The 22,842-nt window shown below is 37.3% G+C and overlaps 1 protein-coding gene across 1 annotated transcript; it reads right to left on the bottom strand.

Annotated features, from left to right (window-relative positions):
* Nucleotides 1-126: 126 nt before the first annotated feature.
* On the bottom strand, nucleotides 127-9,559 carry alg14 (ALG14 UDP-N-acetylglucosaminyltransferase subunit). The gene is made up of 4 exons (XM_079447576.1): nucleotides 9,222-9,559; nucleotides 8,500-8,651; nucleotides 7,874-7,996; nucleotides 127-2,320 (listed from the first exon to the last, which is right to left on the bottom strand). The coding sequence occupies exons 1-4, from the start codon at nucleotides 9,367-9,369 to the stop codon at nucleotides 2,090-2,092; spliced, it is 654 nt and encodes a 217-aa protein (XP_079303702.1). The 5' UTR covers nucleotides 9,370-9,559; the 3' UTR covers nucleotides 127-2,089.
* Nucleotides 9,560-22,842: the final 13,283 nt, after the last annotated feature.

Consider the following 22,842-nt stretch of genomic DNA (forward strand, 5'->3'; position numbering starts at 1 on the left):
GTTATATTGTGTTATTAAGCTGTATTTATTGAGTTATTATGGCTTAAATCGAAACCGACAAACCAACAGTCCGATTGATTTTAAATGGAATGCACAGTAAAAAAACATGCTTTTGAGTCAACTTGTGGAAGCAAACTCTTCGTTTATATTGTAATATCTTTTTTTAAAGAAAATATCATAGTACAATAAAATCACTGATAGGGTTGGAATATTCATTCCAGAAGAACGGATCAAAAAAGATCAGATAAAACTACAGGTGACCTACTTCATAGACAAGTGGATCCGATTTCTGTTTGTGCAATGACCCTTTCATCCTTCAAACACAATCCATACCTTTGTTATTTTTTATATCATAGGTTGCCTTGCAACGGTATGATGGCATGGACAAAATAAAACAACAAGGTGCAAGGTGGTTTGAATGAAACGTCTCGGTCTTGGTCACCCTGTCACTCAACATGTGCAAACAAGGAAACTGGGTACATGAGAATGTTGATCATTTTAGCGAACATCTCCAATAACAAATATTTGCCATGAGATGTTTCCGAAACCTCGACATGAGATTCATGAGATAGAACATTTCTAACAGAAACCAAATTATCATGCAACAATCAAATGAAAATTCCTTACGGTGGAAAGTATTTACTATGGACTATGATATTTTTAACATTCACGTCTTCAGTATACGTGTTGGCTTTAAATGAAGAGCTTGGTTCCAATATGAGATGTAAAATGTATAGGATAATGCAATATACGTCGCTTTAAAAGCGGATAAAAGCGTCTGCCAAATGCCTAAATGTAAATGTAGATCATTCAAAAAATATATTTATTGTGCATTCCAATTAATATGAATCAAACTTTAGTCGGTTAGTGTTGATTTAAGACATGAAGTAAAAAATACAGCTAACTAACACAATAAAAACATAACATAAAAAAAATCATGATTTTAGATTTCTTTCTGTTATCTAATTTTGGAACCAAACAGTTCATATGTTCACGATGCTCGTATGTTATGTTACACTGACATCATACACTTAACAGACATGATCCTTCGCTCACAGCTGTTCAGGTACGTCAATGTTAAGAGCAAACTTAATGCTAAGCAAGATCTCAACCTGCATCGACTTGTCCTGACAGACAAAGGCTTCAGGTTTAAAAGTTCTGCCATCTCATTATTTGTGCAAACAGGAATTACAAGAGAGTATCTAAAAAGCATGTTTGATTCATATACAACACAGCTGAGACCTGCTGTTAGTCTTTCATTCACACGGTTTCCTCTAAAACCACATGTCAACACCGGAAGAGTTCAACAATGAAGTGCATTAGAATTCTGTGGTGAGTGGTGTATTTTGCACAAAGCCACTGACAAAGAACATGCTAATGTAAACATTTGGCTGAGAGCTTTTATTGCTTCTAGGCCAAAAATATGTCCGGTAAGATTTAATATTATCCAGAAATGTACTCTGAATGTTATAAAGAAAGTTTGCCCGAAAACAAAAATGATTGAATCATTTATTCACCTGCGTATCATTTCAATCTTCTATGTCTTTCCTTTACTAAACACAGAAGAAAGTCATAGATATTTTGAAGAACGGCTGTTAGCAAACAACACCCTCTTCCATTGACCTCCATTGTGAGACAAATATCAAAATATCACATTTTCTGTTTCACAGAAAAAAGTGTCACATACAGACTTTTAAATGTTGGTCAACTATCCCTTTAATGCTATAAATACCCTCGTGCATTTTATACTGTATTTGTTCTTGAGAGAGAAAATAACTATATAATTTCTTCCTCACAAACAAAAGAATGAGGACAATGCATGTGTAACTCGGAACAACAAGGAAGAAATTTACTCAGTGAATTTTCAAACTGGGTGTACAAGGTAGAACAGGTCGGATAAGCACATCTGCTCAACCTCTGGACTTAAGATCTCAGTCTGACTGAAAAAACAGACATCTCTGAGATCTAACCAAGCTGTTTACTCAGCACTTCTGTAACTGCATAGGAATGAAACGCTGCACTGTAAAGAAAAACAATAAAAACATGTAATTCTCAAACAATTGAGGACGATACAGAGTTGGAGTTCTCCTCACACCAATCTCCCCAAGAATACAGCTTTTGGGTATTTGTCCTTCAATGGAACCCACTGCACAAAGAAATAGTCAGCAAAGTAATAGAGAATCTTTCCAGACAGGGATAGCGTCTCCACCCGGCAGATGCTCTCCACATAGACGATCAAAACCCTTTTCATGCCCAGGACACCCAGGAGGAGGCCAGCGGCACACAGCGGGACACACGTCCCTGGTCCGTTACACAGTACCTAAAAACACAAACACACAAAAAAGGATGTGATCAGAGTACACATTACAAACTATAATCTACATTTATAAGTGTATAAAGTGATAAACGTCTACAAAAATCTAGGACACAAGAGAGGAAAGACGCCTGCACAGTATTGAGCTCTCCAAGTTGGAAATATGAGCTTTCTGGTTCAGAACTGGAGACACAAGGAGCAGCACAGGAAGGCGGTGAGACCTCGGTGGACACGAGCCATAGGTTCTGGAGAAATCATCTCGCGCCGATGGCTCAGACACATTAATGATGGAAAAATCCAGCCTCTGACTTGGAGCTGAAAGTGATATGAGCTGAGCTGTTTCTCCTCATTCCACTTTGAGGGTCCACAATTGTGAGCTAAATTAGGTGTGATTTGAGAGATACTTGAAATGTGGAAAAGGGTTGGGAGCAACCAAACTAGACGTATCCGTCAACCAATGGGAATCGGCGGTTCCAGTTTGGTATATTCCTCGTGAAACGGACCCCTCACTTTCCACATCCACAAAATGAACTTATTTCTATCTGTCACATGCCTCGTCTCAGCTTTCTCGAGCGTGCAACCTCCTTAAATATTCTGCCAGTTTCCAAACATGCCAGAATACTTCCCATCTTGCATCTGAAGATGGATGAGCGATGAAGAGGGGCCGGCCAGGTGGGTGATCCGTCTCGGCTGTGTTGACATTTCACACACACCAGCCAGTTCATTTCGGGAAACGAAAGTAATGTCACCCAACCGAGAGATGCTGAATTCAGCTATAAAGGGCTGCTGGATTGTGTACAGAGTCTGAACAGCATTTGCCATGGTCACAAGGCCAGCTGTCAGACTGCTATTTACGTCTGTCATCAGAATGGTGCCAATTGAAACGGGCATTATGTGAACCGTCAACAAGAGATAAATCACGAGACGGAGAAACTGAGAAATATTGCTTTTGATGCTTTTAAAATCATAAAGTTGCAAGTAAATAAATATGTAAAATAAAACCCAACATTTCTTCTATGCCTAATGCATGCGATATTCAAACATCAAACAATACTTCGATTAAAAGATGAAACATCTCCAGCTGAAAAGAGAAGTGGCCATAACAAAGACAGTTTCTGCATAGCTCATGTTAATCTTGAGTACTTACAGAATTGTATTGCACCCTTCAAATATCCGTAGAGTCTTTAGTTTGATCAAATTGACAAAAGACAGATACAGCTGTACAATTATTACCGACGCGTGTGGGGGGGAACTGAAGCACGTGCTCACCCATTGCCAACAAAACACAGACATATGACTCAGTATTACTAACCGTTTGCGGTTCATGTCCGGCATCTTTTAGCGCAGGGACCGCTCCATCTATCAGATTCAAACCATCTCCAAATCCAGCGTTATATCCACAGTTTATATAACATTCATCACCCAAATGCAGTGAGCAAACAAACACACAACTTCCCTCACTATCACAAGAGTAACAAGCTATTTATTTCACCTTGCCGTGCTTTTCAGAGAATAAGAAACTAAGAAAAGTTGTTACGAAACCGATTTTCATGGTCTTCAAAACATTTCCGAAACCTATACGAACGCTGAGGGAGTGTATCGAGCATACGTCCAACTCGTTGAAAAGTTTACCATGTTAAGCATGAGAAGACAACACATTTAACATTGTAAAGAAGTCCCAATGCATGAAACACTGTTGTACATCCCCTGCAATGGCTTTATAGACTGCATCAAAATCCAGAACCACGGGTTCACTGGACCTTTTCATTGCAGCAGATAAACACAGGGCTTCGATATGAATCATATTATCCAATGTAACAAGGCTTGTTTAACCTCTGTTTATCTGAAACCAGTATGGCAATACAAAGGTCTTTTAAGGGTAAACAGTTATTCCAGCGAGGACATCATTGTCAGTCATCTTTGTGTCAGAGACATGTAAGGACACCTGAGAGAGTCATGAAGGTAAGCACATATATTAGGACACAAAGCAGCTTCAGGTGAAATTAAACTGTTGCCAGGTTTCGTAACTTCCGTTCCTTGACATGAGTCAGAAAAGACCAGATGTCGGGTCCATAAATGACACGCAGGTTCATCCTGAGCTTTGTTAAAGAATAACAGAGTCAAAATTGTCTGTACTTTCTTCAAGTTAACTTCTTAAACCGAATAAAAGAAACTAAAAATAGATGTGATATCTAACAGTGGCTTTTGCGATTAATGACTATAAATATCAAACTAATACAGAAAAAGTATGTGAACTTAAAGGGATAGTTCACCAAAAATGAACATTCTCTCATTTTTTACTCACCCTCATGTCATTCTACACTTTTGTGACTTTCTTTCTTCTGCAGAACACAAATGAAGATATTTAGCAGAACATTGGTAACATAACAACATTGGATCCCATTGACTTCAATTGTATGGACACAAAACTTAGACATTTCTCAAAATATCTTCTTTTGTGTTCCACAAAAGAAAGAGTCATAAACAGGTTTTGAATAGGAAGAAAAAAGGATGACAGAATTTTTATTTTGGGTACAATCCATTTCACACTATAACTTAATAGCTCAGCTAAGTTATCATAACAACTTAACTGTTTAGTTTAAATGATATGCTTAAAAGTTATTTTAAAGTCTATGAGTTTTTCTAATGCTAAAAACTGCCCCATATCAGCAATCTTTCTCTAAACGGCAAGCTGATGTCTTTCATAATCCATCAATAACTCCCATCAAAGCATGAAGAAAAACTAATGAAATATCGGCATCTCCGTCTCCTGCACTCCCTAACAATTTCCAAATAAGGTTAAGATAAAACATATGGAGCTAACGCTCTGGGGTGCATAGCAAAACAAAACCGACCCAAAGATTTGGAGTGAACAGGGAGGAGAAGCTGTGGAATGCGAGGGGACGTCCACCGCACAACACTTAGGCCCCCTTATTTGTTATTGTAAATCACACGAACCCCCCTTCTTCAAAAAGCCTCACCCCGTTTTTTCCACTCTGACAGACGAAGTGAATTCTTTAAATAGTTTTGCCTTTTTCTTCTCTTTTTGGATTTGCGTCACAATTTGTATCTTTGTCTCTGAGTGAGATCAGCAGTTCTGTGTACAATTTGTAATTATAATTATATCTCACAGCAATTCGTTACTATTTTACGAGGTCGCTAATTTGTATGAGTTTTAAAACCGCCAATGATGGTTAGGTTTGGGGGTGGGGTTAGGGAAGGAGCTTCAGTATTACTTTTTCATAATAATCGTACGTTTTTGTACGATTCACATGACAAATTCACCTCATAAAATAGTTAGAGATTCCTTTTTTCTGTTTTGTGATCCTGATCCCACACGCTTTGAAGAGGGCGCCATATTTACGTTTTTGGGCTAGATGACCAGTTGCTCATTGTGAACGAGAAAAGAACAGTTTACGTGTCTCTTCTGTATTATTCTATACCTAAATGGCCATTTTTTACAAAAAAACTTACTCAAGTTTATTTATTTTCCTATAGTACAGCTACACATGAATAACCCTAGTAGTCTAGTCTAGACAGTAATGCACGTCATAAATAGCAGACGGTAGTATTCTTTCCAAACCTCTCCACATTGCCCATAGGCACAGTGTGCAGAATCATGTCGAAAGCGAGTAACGGCGTTAGACTCTTGGCTTGCGCTGACACATCTGGAGCTTGTGAGTACCCATGACGCACTTATTTCCATTTATGGCTACAGGAGAATTGAATCCTCCCCCTTCTTCACCTCTGGTTTCCAGACCTGACCCCCCATTTCCCCCGTTCCGCCCTGGTATGCGGACGGGCGGCCCCTAGCCTCTCACCGACAAGTTTGGTTAAAACAAACAGCTGAGTTTTAAGTCAGGACGGCCCCTTGCCGCGCCACACAATGGGGGTACCGGACCCCGTAAAGAAGATCTTAGACATTGTCTGCTCAACTTAAAAGGAAATCCTGCTGTCACAGACCAACAGTGAATCAAAGGACACCTGGAACCTATACTGAATCTCACAATGCAAATAAATAACTTAACTTAAACAATGCTTTATATAAAGATGATTGTGGTTATGGAATACTCTTCAGCTAACTAATCTTCAGACAAAAGTTGTTGAGAAGTTTATCCATATCACAAATCTCAAAATATATAAATGGACATTCAATTATAAATATACTATATCTATTTTATCTAAAGACTAAAATAAGAAATGACTGTAATGCTTAACAACAACGAAAAACGCATCATGCTGGTACTTTTTGGCCTGTAATTATGCAAATTTGAAGAAAAACATTACAGTAAAAATGGCTGTATAACAGTACTGAGAATATTTATTTATAAATCATAAAAAAATGATATAAATAATATAGGAATTGTTAAATAGAAATTTAATAAAAATGTTATCCACATTTTTTTTGATGGAAAGAAAAAAAATCCTTACGCAACATATAAAATGACATTTCGTCATGTGTTGGCCAATAATAAACTTTGTCATCATTCTTATAACATCAGCTAGAAATCAATAAAGTAACACTGGTTCTTTGAGCGTCCAAAAATCAACCCTACCCCCCTGCAAACACCAGACTGACGGGAAAAGTGGAACATGATGTCAGAGTAAAGAAAGAAGGCGTTAATTACAGATTATCAGACCGGTAGCCCAACCACCCGTAACAGAACAGACCTCGACCTTGCAACACGATCTGCTTACTCATGCTCCGCCTCCTCTGGTCAGGTCACCACGGCAACTCAGAAAACCGATGCTACAAGGCCCAGCCCCACAGGGATGTGTGAAAGGAGTCGGAGTCAAGCAGCCGGGCTGAGGAGCCAGTAAGGTCTTGCCACATCCTGAGAACAAGACCCCTACGCTGGTCCTCTCGAAACCCTTCATTACACAACCACAGGAGAAGAGAGAGAGAGGCCCTGGATTACCGCTCAGGGTTTAAACGCTGTCCATTACTCTTTTTTTACTCATGCAACCCCCACCCTCCTTGTTCTAGTTGATTCCAGGTCTCTATCTCTCTTTTACTTTTTGTATGGCTGAAGACAAGCAGAGCAACAGCAGGATTTGCATTTGTTTACCCAGCTATAGTCTTATCATCTGCTGAAGGATAAATGTCCACTATCACCTGCTAAAACATTTCCAGAGCTGCTGTCTGGAATGTCGAGTCACAGCAAAGCTGCCGCTGCTGATAAGCTGGTTTCAGGCGAGTTTAAACTATGCATAATGCGGTTAACATGACAATGAACATGTAGATTTCTGTCACACATTTTCAGTACACTCAAATGCGGTGTGAACCGAACCCGTACCAACAGAAAGCACCGCAGGTTCTACACATTCACAGACTACAGCAAGTCAACTTTTCTTTGAGAGTCAAGATAAGAGGAATTTTGCTACCCACAGTTCTATTTAAACATTAATAAAAAAAGATCTGGCCTTCTAGGCACTCATAAATACGCCATCAATGTTCCATTACTGCAGGCGATACACAGATGTCCCGCAGAACAGAGGAAATTAATACTTAATGAGGACGTGATGGGGGACGAACGAGAGGAAAGAAAGACGACATACCACATCCGGCTGCAGTTTGAAGACCAACGGAACGGACGACACCAGAGCGCTCAGGGAAGTCAGAACAGAGGAACACCATGACTGACGCACCTCCCGACTGCGAGGAATCCGGTGAAGAGAGAACTGTAAGAGGGGGAAAATGGCCAATGCCACAGCGGTTTTAATAGCAATACTATGAAGCAGAAGATTACAGAGCTAACTGAATTAGAGAACATGATTAACCTAAAGCAGTGGTGGTCTAACAGTTAATGATGTGGGTTAAATACCCTATAAAACATTTTAACAAGCATCATTTTCTTTTTTATGCGTTTTTTATTAAAACAGAAAGTTTTTCTGGGATGTGTGATAGGGCTTGTACCTAAAGAGCCCAAAGAAGTCATTTACATGCATTTGGCAGATGCTTTTATTCAAAGCAACATTAAAGACGTACATTGATATCAGTGTGTGTTCTCTAGGCTCGAACCCACAACCTCTGCGCCGCTGGTGCACGTTTTGCGATGATAGCATTTGTATGTACCATGCCATTTTGACATCTAATCCATAAGAAAATCAGACTAGAAACGATCTACTGCCATCTGCTGGTCAATGTAAGACATTCCAACTGATGAACAGCAGAGGTGGATCACCTGTGTTGCTGAAGATGTTTTTTCCCTCTCTGCTTCAAATGCTCGGATCTTCTCTTCACTCATTTTATCCGTGTCGGCGAGGACATAGTGTCGAGGTTTATAAAACGGAGATAAAGCACCCATCAAATGAATGATTTCAGTCGTGTGACCTCCTAAAAGAGAGAGCAAAGACATGTTTAATGTCAAATAAATAATAATAAAAGTTAAAACTGCTTATATATTATTATTATTATTATAATGGGAATTGTAGTAGATTTAATGGAAACTATGATGGACTCTACTGGTATGTGATGGATTGGTGGGATGTTATCTGGAAGATGGGAACCAATTGTACAACATTAAATCTTGTTGGAATACCCAGAACATGCTACAAAACGAATGGTTCATGATGGTATCTTAATACATTTCATAATATTATAATTATTCCTTTTACTACAATAATAAAAGCAATAATGGGAAGTTGTTAAACATCTTTCAGTCTCTTTCTTTTTTCAATTATCAGAATAATATGTCCCATTCATACACTGTTAGAATTGTATATAAACTGCGAATACATAACCTGTATAATATATGATAAAACATACAGATACATGACATTTTACACGAATAGAAAGAACCTGTATGGCAGTGTAAGGTAATGCGATAGCAGTTGCATTGTATTTGGACTAATAATAATGAATAAAACACCTTTCTGACTATTTGACATGACAGGTTGATCTTACCTGATCCTGCCACCACCAGAACCGACACAGACCCTTTCTTTCCCGGTTTATGTTTAGATCCATCTCGTAATGTCACAAATATTCGCAAAATAAACACTGATGCTAATGTCAAGATAACCCCGCACAGCGCTCCACATAATAATCCCATCGGTATCAAAACTTGTAAACGAATAAAATAAGAGTCTTATAATAAACCTAACGACATGTCGATTAAGAAAGTATCGCAGACGTGTAGTTTAAAGTCGATTATAAACTAAAACATGAATAAAACTTGTAGTTCTGAGAGTGGAATGACAACAGTTACTACGGAAACTCACGAAGGACCAACTTCACGATGTGACATTTTTTAAACGGGGTTTGGAAACAGCGCCTCTAGTGGCGGAGGATACTGGGAGGTTTGTTTTGTGGCATTTCCGTTTATCGCAATTTATAACTTTATTATTGAAGTGTTTATTATGAAGTGTTTCTGAACTATTGTAATTATTATGTATCTTTTAATGTTGTATTAATAATACAATTACTAGTGTTATTGTGCATACGTTTATCTGGTAACAGTTTATTGCAAACTTTTATTGTTTTGAGAAATTATGTTCATTCAATACAAATTTAATAAAATAAAATGTTATTGAAAAATTTTGATTTGTTTATTTTGTAACATGACTACAAAATTGAAAAACCGAGTTACTGATCAACATTTTGCCAGTCTAGGTTATTCAACATTGCAGAATCAAATAATAATTCAAAACATGTATAAGACGTAAAAGGCCTAATGCAAAAACCACAACGTCTAACTTAATTTAAGATGCAGTTATGCAGCTGTACACATGATGTAAAGGACTACAGTCTGAGAAAGGAATTTCCTGAAATCATAAAAAAAATAAACAATCTGAAATAAATGTTGTAAAGGAAGTTCTCATGATTCTGTGCTTGTCGTCTCAAGGAAATGGTCTGTGGTTGTTTTGACTCCAGTAATGTAAACTCATGACCAATTTGAGTTCTAGTAAACTGGCAGACATGAAACTGAGCACCGAACAGCTATCAACAGCAAATCAATCCAGAAGTAGGCCTATGTCTGCATCCATTTGCTGCTAAATTAACAATAACACCGTCTATATGTGGATTAAGTTTTCAGTTCAATCATCGGCGGGTTTATTTATCTGGTGTGTTATCGAAACATTCCAAGCATCATTGCCAGACAAGACTTAAAACGGGTCATTCACGGGACCCTTGTACAAGTTTACAAATTCTTAAATGTTCCACAAGGGGGCAAACGGCAAATGATATTCGTCTGTTAAAATTCCTCAACATAAACCTTTGGACCTAAATAGAGGGTCATTATTCTTTGATGTTCCCGAAAGCTTCTTTGATGTTCCTGAACATATATCATCCTCCACCAATCACCCAAGAGTTTGTTCCATGTGCTCCAATGATCTTAAGTCATAAAAGTACGCGTCTCACCTCTATATAATATTTATGACTATTCTATAGGATCCTGCTTGTAGGACTACTTGTAGGACTGCTATAGGACTGAGATTCCGCCTCGGCTGACCGCAGTGCTTCTGTGACCGATAGCAGTGCAGTCTCAGCGGAGGGGGTTGTTTTGAAGCCAGACTGCTTGTCATCCAGTAGTTGGTTCTGGGATAGGAGACCTGGTTGAAAACTACCCTTTCAAGTGTTTTGCAATAAATGGGAGGAGATCGTGACAGGTCTAGAACTGTCGCTAGTAGAGGGGTCAAATGTGGGTTTCTTGGGCGTGACCTTGGCCTGTTTGAATGTGGATGGAAAAGTGCCGGGGAGCAGGGAGGTGTTGATGTTATCTGTGGTGCAGTTATGGGTGTAGATGAGATCAAGCTGGTTTCCGGATCTGTGAGTACCGGCCGTGGCGAACGAGGCAGTGCCGGTGTGGAAGTCAGAAGCATAGGGTTTCTTCAGAAACGCTTATAAAGTGTGTCAAGCAGCCCTGGTGTCATATTTTACTTGAATACATAAAAGATTACGCTAAACATAGTATGATGGATTTAAAGAAAACGTGTTACCTCTACTGATATTTATTAGGTTTACCTTAACTAATATTATTTCTAATATTATTCTTTCTATTATACTTGAATAAACAACATTTTAGACTGAACTTCTTTATGTTGAACCAACAAATCCTTTTTACAGTGTAAAGTCTGAATTGTTTTTTGTGATGGAAATGGTAAAAGTTTCAAATCAGGTATAATATATTTTATCGGCAGAAATTTGAAATGCAGATACTGCCATGAGTACTATTACAGGTTGATGTCATTCTATCTGCACAAAGCTGCTATTGAAACTAGAACCAAAGCCAAGAAGCAAAGCACCAAAGGGCGTATGCAGAGCAATGAGAGCAGTGCTAACAGACACTCAAAAAGAATAAACAATTTTAGCAGATCGAGGAAGGACTGAGGTCTGACCCAGTTCCTTGTCTAACCATTTCTAGATTGCATTTAAAACCAGACTTTTATTGCTGTTCTAGGAATGCCATGAGTCAATTATTACCTGGACGTATTTCCAAACATCCTGGTTTATTTGTTTTATCGTTCATGTGACATTTGCTTAATCTAGTGATCGCAAGGTAAAGGCACACCTGTGCGCTTTGGAAAGATGGATCTCACGATAAGGGACTATGGAGAGGTGTCATGTCCAGCCCATCCCTTGTGTTCTGTCATAATCCTCATGGAAATAACATTCAGTAGTGTGAAACATTAAGAGATGGTGAAGCAATCACAAAGAATGTGGGCATAATGATATGATCAATGCTTGAAGGAGAATTTTCAAATGTACGTTTTTGTCATTCATTCACTCGTTTTGACTAGTGTTGCATTAGCCCAAAGAGTATTTCCTAACTAAATTTAAAGTGGCTGTATGTAGATCTTCAGCAGACACTTTTATCAAAAGCAACGTACAAATGAGAGAACATTTAACATTTTGTCTAAAGGGAGATTTGTTAAACAAAGTCATATAAAGATTAAAAATGATTCAACAAAAGTGCGTTCCGCAAGGTCACATGGGTTCAGAATGACACAAGGGTGACATAATTGTCTTTTTTGGGTGAATAAATCAATGCATTCACACACCACACATACACACATAAAAACACACATCACATAAACCCCCAAAACTCATACACAATAAAAAAAAAGAAAATTCTCTCTTTTTCCATATCTCAGAGCGTGGGAAAAATATCTCTGAATATGAACTGCTATCTCATTTTAACGCACTACCATTATCTGAAGTGATTTACAATTGCGTTAACGCCGCTCTGTTTACACAATCATACTCCTACACATTCACATACCACCTCAATCTCACAAGCGCTACCGCCCTGAGGAGGCGCTGACTCCTGCTTTCTCAGTACTGTAACACAGCAGCGAGCAGAGCGATGATGCCATGCCTTATTAGAAGCTCAGGGTTGACACATTAGTTATTCTCTCGCCAACAAACATTCTGGAAATGCCTCACACCCTAGTGAAGATTGTCTCTACACAAACCTGTATGAGTCATCTCTTACCTGCACTTGTAAGGACTTTGTTTGAGTGGTTTAGTTAGCTGCCAAACAGACCAAAGCTTAGGTAATTTCCTCAGATGTTCCCAAGGGCTGAAATGGGGGACTCGGAGCCTCCCTTACAGGAAACAGAGTTTGAGGACCACTGCAGAGCTGTGAGAAAATGTTAAAGGCTGGACATGAAGGATTTAGGCGTGAGCAGTGGAGACAAGAAAGATGAAAATATGTGACCTGAAGTGTGGTTGGCTTAAACATTATGGGGCAGTTTCCCGGACAGCGCTTAAGGCTAGTCCCAGACTAACTGAAATGTTAGAGGTGTCTTTAACGAAAATAATTTACACTGGCATATCTTAAAATATATCAGTGCGATTGTTTTGTCTTAAGATGCACACCAGTGATGTTTTTTGTAAAGTATGTTTTTAAACATAACTTAAATATCCTAATTTAACTAAGGCCTAGTCCTGGTTTAAACAAATCCTTGTTCGGGAAACCGGCCCTACAGGCCTACACAATTCACAACAAAAAAAATCTACTTTTACAAGTTAATGTTTTTACATGGTAAATTCGTATGAATTTGTACGATCTGTGTAGCTTTCTCATCAGTGAGAAAGGGCTTCAGTATTATTTTGTTTAGTAATCGTACGCACAAATTCATATGGATTATGGCTAATTAATTGGCTAGCTGTTTCATCGGATGCCTGGCCCGAAGTTAACTTGCGGTCTGATCGCTTATAATATAACAATCCATCCGTCCATCCATCCATTTTCTTCCGCTTATCCGGGGCCGGGTCGCGGGGGCAGCAGTCTAAGCAGAGATGCCCAGACATCCCTCACCCTAGACACTTCCTCTGGAAGGAGTACTTCGAGGATATTATAACTATTTATATTTAATTAAATTGATATTCATATTCATTTATAGCCTATTACAATTTTATTGTATGACAACTGTATTAAATTTGATGCATTTTATTGTATTTAATTTGATTGAATAAACAATTTGGGTTGTATAACTTTGTCGCATTTAAGTTTAACCAAGTAACAGCTCTTCTACTGGTTACCCAAAATACTACATAATCTTTTTATTTACGGAAGTAAGGTTTGTTTATGTTGTTGCTTTGAAACATCATATAATGTGCGCGCAAAGCGTAATTTCTGCATAGTACGCTCGTGCTATAGACCCTTTCACGCACAACATCACGCTTACGTCACAGCATTAGCCGGAGGCAAAACAAAGGGAAAACTGAACGCAGGGAGTTTAAATATCATCTTGTTGTAATGTTTAGTGCCACAATCGACAGAATGCAGTCTCCAATTCGCTATTTTAACACATACCCGATGCCATTGCCAAACAAACACACCGACGACAGCTGTAGTTAAACATAATAAAACCAGCGGACTCAAGAGAAACGAACACTTCACAACACTTAAGGTTAAAAAACTACTGTCTTTTGTTGGTGTGGATTATGATTTGGGTATGTGTCCAAAAACATTTCTCATAGGCCCAAATAAAAAAAGGGATTTATTGAGAAACTAAACATAAAGGAAACATGTTTGTCATCTCTTGTTCTTTAGTTGTCACAGGTGCATTAGTATAAAGGGAAAGTGAGAAGGCCCATGGTCAGGTTTGTGTTCAAGTAAATGCATTGCCACTGTTAGTACACAAAGGCATCCATAGCTGTACATGCTCTCAGATTATCTTAACCAACAAACTATTTAATGAAAAGTAATAAGGTTGAAAATGAGTGGCAGAGAGACTTTACAGTTGTGTGATATAATCAAAAATATTAATACTGTCTGGACAACTCTGTCAAATGGCTTGAAGAGATTAAAACAAAAAATCGGCTCTTTAAGGCCCCTCTGACCCCCATCATAGCTCACCAGCTCAAATCATTTTCCATTATGTTCCCCGCTAATCTCCTCTTTTAAAAAGCAAACAGACACATACTGCTTTCATGACAAAGATGTCTATAAAAACGATGCCTGGTGACTTAACAATTTCAGACCAATGTGTTTTGTGTTAGTTTAATGGACCCAACGGTGTTCTGTGTGTTTTGTGTATGTAAGCTTTGCTCTAATAAGGACAATACTATCTGTAAGGATCTAGACAAACTATTTTTAAAAGGCTTGCAGGAAGGACCACCGCAGCTGTTTGTCACCAATGGAACGCAGCTTCACCCCAGGAAAGCTTCAGAGCTGAACTTCTGGACTGAAGGTCATCGCAAGCATTTTTTGTTTTCATAGATGTGAAGATGGATCCATTTGTTTCTCAGCATTCTTGAGTGAATCTCTTGTAAACCATGAAGCGAGTAATGTTTTAGCGTTTAAAAAAATGAAAGTTTGGATGATTTCCAATTTCTGCCCATTTTGCATTAAGGGCGAAAAATAAAAAATACTAATAACAGATTCAAAGTGTAAAAAAACAGACATGTACTGAAATCTCAGACAGGTACAAATAATTTGTTATCATTAATGGTTTATTTAGTCTTCATTAGATTTACAAATAGCACCTATAGACACGGATATATTATTTTTGCCTCAGTAAAAAAACAGTTTGTGAATAATAAATGTATTTATATATATATATATTTATTATTATGTATTTTAAATATCGTAAAGTACTGTTTTTGCTACAATAACAGTACACAGAAGAAAATATTTATCAGCTGTCACTGTGTTTGTCAAAAATGATTTTTTTGCATCTTTTTCAATATTCATGTATATTTCCATGAATGCTATGAAGATGAGGAAACAATACTTTTGTTTAACATAGACATTTGACATACGTATTAGCCTCAGATAAGCCATGAGCGTCAATTCCATAAAAACAATCACAGGAAGTCAAACATTTAATGAAGGAGAAATACCTGAAACTTGAAACACAGATTAAAGAGCTTTTGTTTTGGGAAAAGTTATCCCTTGTACTTTCATTTTCTCTATACATTTCCCAGATAACAGTAAGCTCGATGTTCTCATTAATGGGTTGATAAACTTAATGTTTTAACAAATAGCTCAAATATTGAGCATCGGTTTCACAGACACGGCTTAGCTTAAGCCAGGCCTGTGACTTAGTCGAATCAAGATATTTATGTCGCTTTTATAAAAATGCCTTAGAATACATTACTGGTGTGCATCTCGCGACAAAAAAGGCACTGATATATTTGAAGATATTTCTGGACAAGTTATATTGAGTTAAGACAGGTCACACATTCATTTTAGTCTGGGAATAGCCTTAAGCCTTGTCTGCGAAACCGGGCCATTATTTTGGTAACTCATTGAAAGATTATGAAGTGACAGAATTTTCTCAAGGGTTGTAGAATGTGCAGGCAAGAAGCCACGAGACATGTGGGAAGGCGTCTGCTGCCACTTAGAAAGTAAGGACCCAGAAGGACCACTTGTATCCCGTTTCTCCATCACATGCCTGATGATTTAGAGGTTCCTCCAACTGTAAACTGAGAACATGAAACATCCTGAAGACCGACTAAACCTACTAACCTGCTGATATGACTCAGTATTTATAAAATGCCCAATAAAACCACAAGACATTTTTGCAGTAATAGGGTGGTAACCAGAAGGTTGCAAGTTTGGACCTTTCAAAAGTGATCCTGGATATTTCCAAAGTTGCTTTAAGCGGAAGATTCAATTCCAGGTTGTTCATTGAAGCAAATTGAGAACTGATACACAGCAACAATGCAATAATGTCAAACTTTCTAACACTAATCTTATATTAAAGGAATAGGTTACCCCAAAAGTTTAATGATCTCGTTTTATATTTCATGTAAATTACGTGATCATTTTCATTTTTGAAAGAACTATTACTTTTAATATAGCATGCTGTACAATATCCTAAATGCTTATATCAATAGCATGCGACACGTTTAACTTGTACAAATTTACACCTTTAAATATAAGTATAAAGTTTAACAGAATCACAAGTGATATGCAATCATAGTATTTTATTTATCTCACTTCATGAGAATTAAGTGGCAATCAATATTGTTATCGATATCAATAGATATTTTTATTTACGAAAATAATATATATTACACATGCATATCTCATTCAATATATGAAATATATGTCAAATAAAAAGACAAGAAAATGTAACACTGTGTACACTGGACGCGACGGGCGCTATGCGACCGCATCCAGTGTGGACATTTTTTTACAATTATTCAAAAGCAGTTCAAATGCATTCTATTGTTGTCGTGTTGTGTCCTGTCACGTCTGGTGTAGACACACTGTAAAGTAAAAAGTGTAAACGTCTCTAAACTGTTAAAAGTGAAGTCCTCTCCGTCGAGCTTTACTTTGGGTGAGGGTGTGGTGGCTTAAATTCAAAGTTTCTTAGCGGAAAGCAGTTTGAGCAAGACGTGGATTATCACTGTTTTACCTTTGAGTAAACCTCAGAGCGTGATCAGATGTAGAGATAATCGTGATCCAATCCACACAAGCCAATGTGGGCTGTAAAATCCACTAGTCATTCAGAAAACATCAAAAACAAGCCCTCATTGCTTTAGATTTGACTAAGTGCTTGTCTGGTCTGGTTTTGAATAATGGTCTGAATCAGATGAACCTGCTGAACATACCTGCATGTTTTCAAACATCCGCACAGTAAGTCAACTGTGAATTCCCGGACAAGAATGTCCAGCGTGTAACAACGTGTTCGGAAAGAACAGATCGTGACAATAATCCTCCTCCAATCTGTCATTATAGAAGAATTTAATTTGTATTTGCTATGGACATCACATGCTGTTCAGTTTGATATGCTTAATGTTAAGTTGTATCTGTTCTCAGATGAGTTTCCTTTCAGTGTAAATATCCTCATGACTCATATATACAAATATAACTAAGGGACTTCTTGACTCTTTAATATTTGAACTCTTTCTTCAATAATATGCTTTGGTCATTTATGTGTGGGTTTATAAACTTTCAAAATAAAATCAAATAGTCATCTGATATGAGACATGGGCTTGCATTGTTATTTGCATCTGAACTGACTGCCAGGAAAATGCTTTAGAGACATACTCATATACTTCATATGCAGCATTATGAATTGAAAAGAGAGCATAAAGATTTATCACTTCAGTTTTTCCTCCCTTGACTTCTCCGACGGATTTCCACCGAGAAAAGAATCGGATATACATTAGTTTGAAGTTTTAGCATCACCCCAGGATGCCGATTTTCTGTTGTTTCGTTGGTTGAACTTCAGTCGCATGATAGAGGAAATGTGAACACACCGGTGAGCACCTTAACATTGTTTCACTAGCATGTGTTTGTGTTTTTTTTACTCATTTGAAGTGTAATGTGGAACATGGCTAGGACACATTTTGATCCAAGAATCTGTAGCAGATTTAGCCTTATCTTATGTCATTTCTCTTGCAGTCCCAGGAGTCAAATATTTTTCTGGTTGCATGCAACAGAAATCAGTCTGTACGGATGTTATTTTCCAATACGGCCTAGACTGTCCAGTAAAAATATAGTGAAGGGGTTCATGTTTGTTTCAAATCAACCACTTACAAAGTGAAACTGGAAGAGTGTGGGAAAGAGCTATGCGTTGTTTCTGGACCATTCTGAAAAAGCATGCACGGCTGTCCTATTTCTGAAGAACGTATAAAGGATTCAACCAGGAAAATGTATAGTTTAAAGTCACATTATGTCTATAAGGTTATGTTGTGCAATTTCAATTAGTGATATTAAAGACGTAAATGTAAATGTCACTAACAAACAAGTTAGTCATTTTATTAGCAAACCAAAAACAAATAAAGACAATTTGATGCAAAGATTGTAAACATTTTTGACCAGCAACCAAAATATTTATGCTTCATCTGGTAAAAATGTAAATCATTGAGTCTTGACAATAACAGGATAAATCCACCACATCTCAATTCTCATTCTGAAGACATCTCAAGTCTTTGTACATTAAGATTTGTATTGATACCATGTTTCTGTACAAAATATGTTTTGTGTAATGTAACGTAATGCCTATAAGTATATACAGAATGTATATAGATATGTATTTGAGTTTCTTCACTTCTCTCATATTACTTTTAGAGTCATATCTTCTTTCTTTATTCTGGCTATTCAACGTTCTTTTCATGTTGTGTTTTACTTGTACAGCTTTCAAATTGCAGAAATCACTAGAAAAATACATTTGACTTGACTTTTTATAGATCCTTAAAGTAACAAGTGCATATTGACCTATTTTCAGGATAAATTGGGATGGACGGATCCCCATTATCTGTTTTCTTTAGTATTAAGCCACTCATGTCCTACAGTAAGAACAGGGAACCTTTTATCTTACTGCTAGGAAAACCGTGTCAGCCTGCCAAGAATGATAATGAGTGAGAAATGTTTGCTATTGTGATGAGATATGTTCGGTTGCATGCCTTTGCAACCGCAATATTAGTCTGATAAGTATTGGCCAACATTGTCAAACCTGTACGACTTTCTTTCTCCTGCAGAATACAAGAGAAGATATTTTGAACAATAACACCGATTGACTTGCATCGGTTTTGTGTCCATGCAGTAGAGGTGAATGGGTGGCGCCGCTGTTACGTTACCAACTTTCTTCAAAATATCTTCTTTTGTGTTCTGCAGAAGAAAGTCGTACAGCTTTGAAATGACAAGAGGTTGAGTAAATGATGACAGAATTTTCATTTTGGGGTGGAATATCAATTTAACGTGCAATTGAATGTGTTTGTTGGTGTAGAATCAAGCTCTTTTGAATAGATAATGTCACACTTGTTCTCAGTTTGAGACAATGTGGAGCTTTTCATCTGAAACATGTCAGATATTTGTTGTACCCTAATTGTCATGAATTAGCTCTCTGAATGCATGTGTCTCCTACACAAACAGCTGAACAGCTTGTTTTTCTGTGTCCACAATAATATGATATTGTTATATATATTCTCATGTATCTTCATTTAGTTGGAAGAACTTTATCTGCCATAAGGAATGTAAACCGACTGTTCACTTTTTATCCGAGATCTTAGCTCACCCTACAGATAAGCTGCGCAGCCGTTGTTTGACTCGGAGCTATGAAAGAAGTGAACTGATGTGGGCACTGGTTTCAAAAATTGCCATAATTGTGGACAAAAATGCGCTCTTGCTTTCTGTCACCGGCCTTGTAGTGAACTAAAGGAGCATGAAGTGTTTGATGGATGAGACCCAGAGTTAAACAGGAAGTTGTTTTCAGACCCGCTTTAATGCTGTGAACCATTATACAGGACATGCAGGCCGTGTGAAACTTTAAGTGTTACCCGCTGTGGAATTTCCTTGTAATCTTCATTCTATATGTTGTTGGAATGTGTCTGCGTTTGTACTGGTCTGCTGTAGTTTTAAAGTTATCAGGTGTTTGTTTTCTCTTCGCTTTTTACTGTAAATGACTGTCCAAGGCTGATAATAAAGTTTCAGGTAGCCGGTATTTCTTAATCATAAGTATGAGTCAATATTATGAACACTCTTTATGAACTTCATCTGCGGCTATAAAGTGTGACGGAAGGCTGGGCTTGGTTTGGGCTGTTTGCTTTTCACAAAACGGATTTCTTGAGTGGAACGCAAAAGTCCCCGATGAGCCACAGAATTATTATCTCCTGAAATATCACAAGGACATAAAAGTGCATCATACCTATAAAAGCACTTACTGTTATGGCACAAAAATATTATGCAATATAACGTTAAATATCATGCAATTTTATATATTAAATAATACATTTCAATATATTGAAAGAAAGTATATTTTTCAGTATATAAAAACCACATTCCCTGACGTATATTTCAAAATATTGTATATATATATACTGTATATATGCTGTATATATTAAATGATTTTATTATAAGAGTTAATATATAGGAAATATTATTTCTTTGTGTTACGGTATATTTTACCATTATTATCATTCATGACTTTTTTTTTCATACATATTTTCAAAGTACTAATATCTGTCATCTGGCCCAGTTTTATATGTGACTTGATAAGCAAACAGTAGTTCATCAAAAATATGTATGTATTGCATTTATTGTAATTATATATTTATGGAAAATGTTTAAACGTTTTTTAGCTTCAGAATTATATACGTTTTATGTAGTCTTTAAGGGTCTTTCCATCCCATTTAATTTATAATACATCATTTAAAATATGACAGAAAGCAATAACTGCAAGTGATGAGCAAAAAGTCATTCTTAATTTGTGTGAATTATCCCTTTAAGACCATCTGACCTTTGAATCGAATAACTTAATAATTCTTTTCCACTCATTGCGAGGAAACACTTGGGAATCCCAGCAGAAAGGTTATTACTGTATGTCACTTCCTGTCCATAAGTCCAACAGAAGCATTCCTGTGTATTTATTCTATTTCTTACATGTGTTTACCAACTTCAAACAGGTTCAGTCCAACACTTTTACTCCGATCATTGTTTCACGTGTCACATCCTATAAGGATGATCTGGCTGATGAAAGCGGTCATGAGGATGGAGAGAAGCCACAGCTGTGGATCTGATCTAATTTAGGACCAGAGTGGGCTTTCATTTACATCATAAACGGGCTCACAATGAACTCACAGTGCTCCAGTGTGAGGAACGGCGGTTTTAATCATTCATATCTGAGGCTTGAAGAGTGTTAAAGAATTTGACCCGTCAGTTATCTTCTCCACAGGACCACAAAAGCAAGATGACTCATGATCAGTGTGTGTCTCTGGGAATTTTGAGCCCAGTATCCCATTAAAATAATCTAATATACAAATATATTACAAGCTAAATTGATCATTCCCAGAACAAACCACCAATCCTAAATATTCAACTTGTTATTGAATAATATCTAAATTCATGAGACGTATTAAGAAAGCAACAAATTAATAATCGATCAATCAATAAAATGTTTTCTAAAATATAAAAAGGAAAGGAAATGTGATGTACATGGACAAAATACAGTAGAAAGGAGGGATGCTTTGAGCCACGATACAACAACAGTACCCCACCAGAACAGCACAGCAATGTCCTGGAAAGCCCCAGAGTATTTATTGTGTCGTGCGTCATTAACATTTTCTGTTTCTGATCCCTTTAAATTCATGTTATTTTAGATTTTGGACATCAAATGTGCCTCTACGCTCCCATGAGATTACAAACCGAGCATGTCAGACTGCCTAAAAAGTTCTCAAATAGTTCAGCGTGATGAGAACTATGTGATACATCCAGTTTCCAGTCTGATGCTTTTCCATTCCAGTTTCACTGGAGCCCTGTAAATGTTTTAGCATGCAAAGCCCGAAGCGAGAGAGAGGTACAAGCTGCTCATTAGCATAAATATCTGAATGGGCCAAAGAGCCCTGCTGGCATCTCAGGACCTCAGAGGTGCCCAGAACACAAAACAGAAGAATGGCATTAGTAATTTTTGGTTGTTATGGTGGTCTTTGGAGGGACTTATGCCCAATATGAGTTGAAAGGCTTTGTGTGACGGAATGCACGATGCACAACAAGTGCTTTGTCTGTGGGTCGACTCATTAAATATGACGTCACATTGAATCATAATATTGTTTGAGATAACGATGACTGATCAAGTCATGAAATGATCTGAACAAATAATTGCTGGTGATATAAGCTCTGTTCTCATCTCATATTGTGATATCAAGAATAAAATAAGCGGACATTTCAACAATTGATGAAACGTCATTTTATGCTGGACATGATTCAATGTAGATATAAAGTATGAGTGTAGATGATATCATATTTAAGCATCTGCTAATATAATGCAGTAGGCTACCCGTAATAATGAATTTACATTACAGCGTAATGTAAGTTAATACAAATACAATTGATCACGGCTGATTCACTTGTGCATTACCTAATGTTATTAACAAACACAACTTTTGATATCAAATATCGCATATTAGTTTGTCGAACATGTACTACTGTAGTGTTAACCTGGAGCCCAAAGCCAAAGGATTATTCGTACACTGTTGAATTTTATAAGTAAGTTGTCGATCGTTGTTATTGTTATTAAATATAAAACCAACATTTCTTAGCTAATGTAAATAAACACAACTTTTGATATCAAATATCCTGTATTGCTATGTTGAAATGAGCACGTGCTACTGATTTTTTTTA

This window comes from Barbatula barbatula (genome assembly GCF_947034865.1).
Source record: "Barbatula barbatula genome assembly, chromosome: 23".
In the NCBI taxonomy this organism is placed as follows: domain Eukaryota; kingdom Metazoa; phylum Chordata; class Actinopteri; order Cypriniformes; family Nemacheilidae; genus Barbatula; species Barbatula barbatula.

Excerpts from the sequence above, each read along its gene's own strand:
- alg14 (XM_079447576.1), bottom strand. The coding sequence starts at position 9,369 with ATGGGATTATTATGTGGAGCGCTGTGCGGGGTTATCTTGACATTAGCA. Across the intron at positions 8,652-9,221 it reads TCTGGTGGTGGCAGGATCAG|GAGGTCACACGACTGAAATC; the intron begins GTAAGATCAACC and ends TCTCTCTTTTAG. Across the intron at positions 2,321-7,873 it reads TCAAACTGCAGCCGGATGTG|GTACTGTGTAACGGACCAGG; the intron begins GTATGTCGTCTT and ends TTGTGTTTTTAG.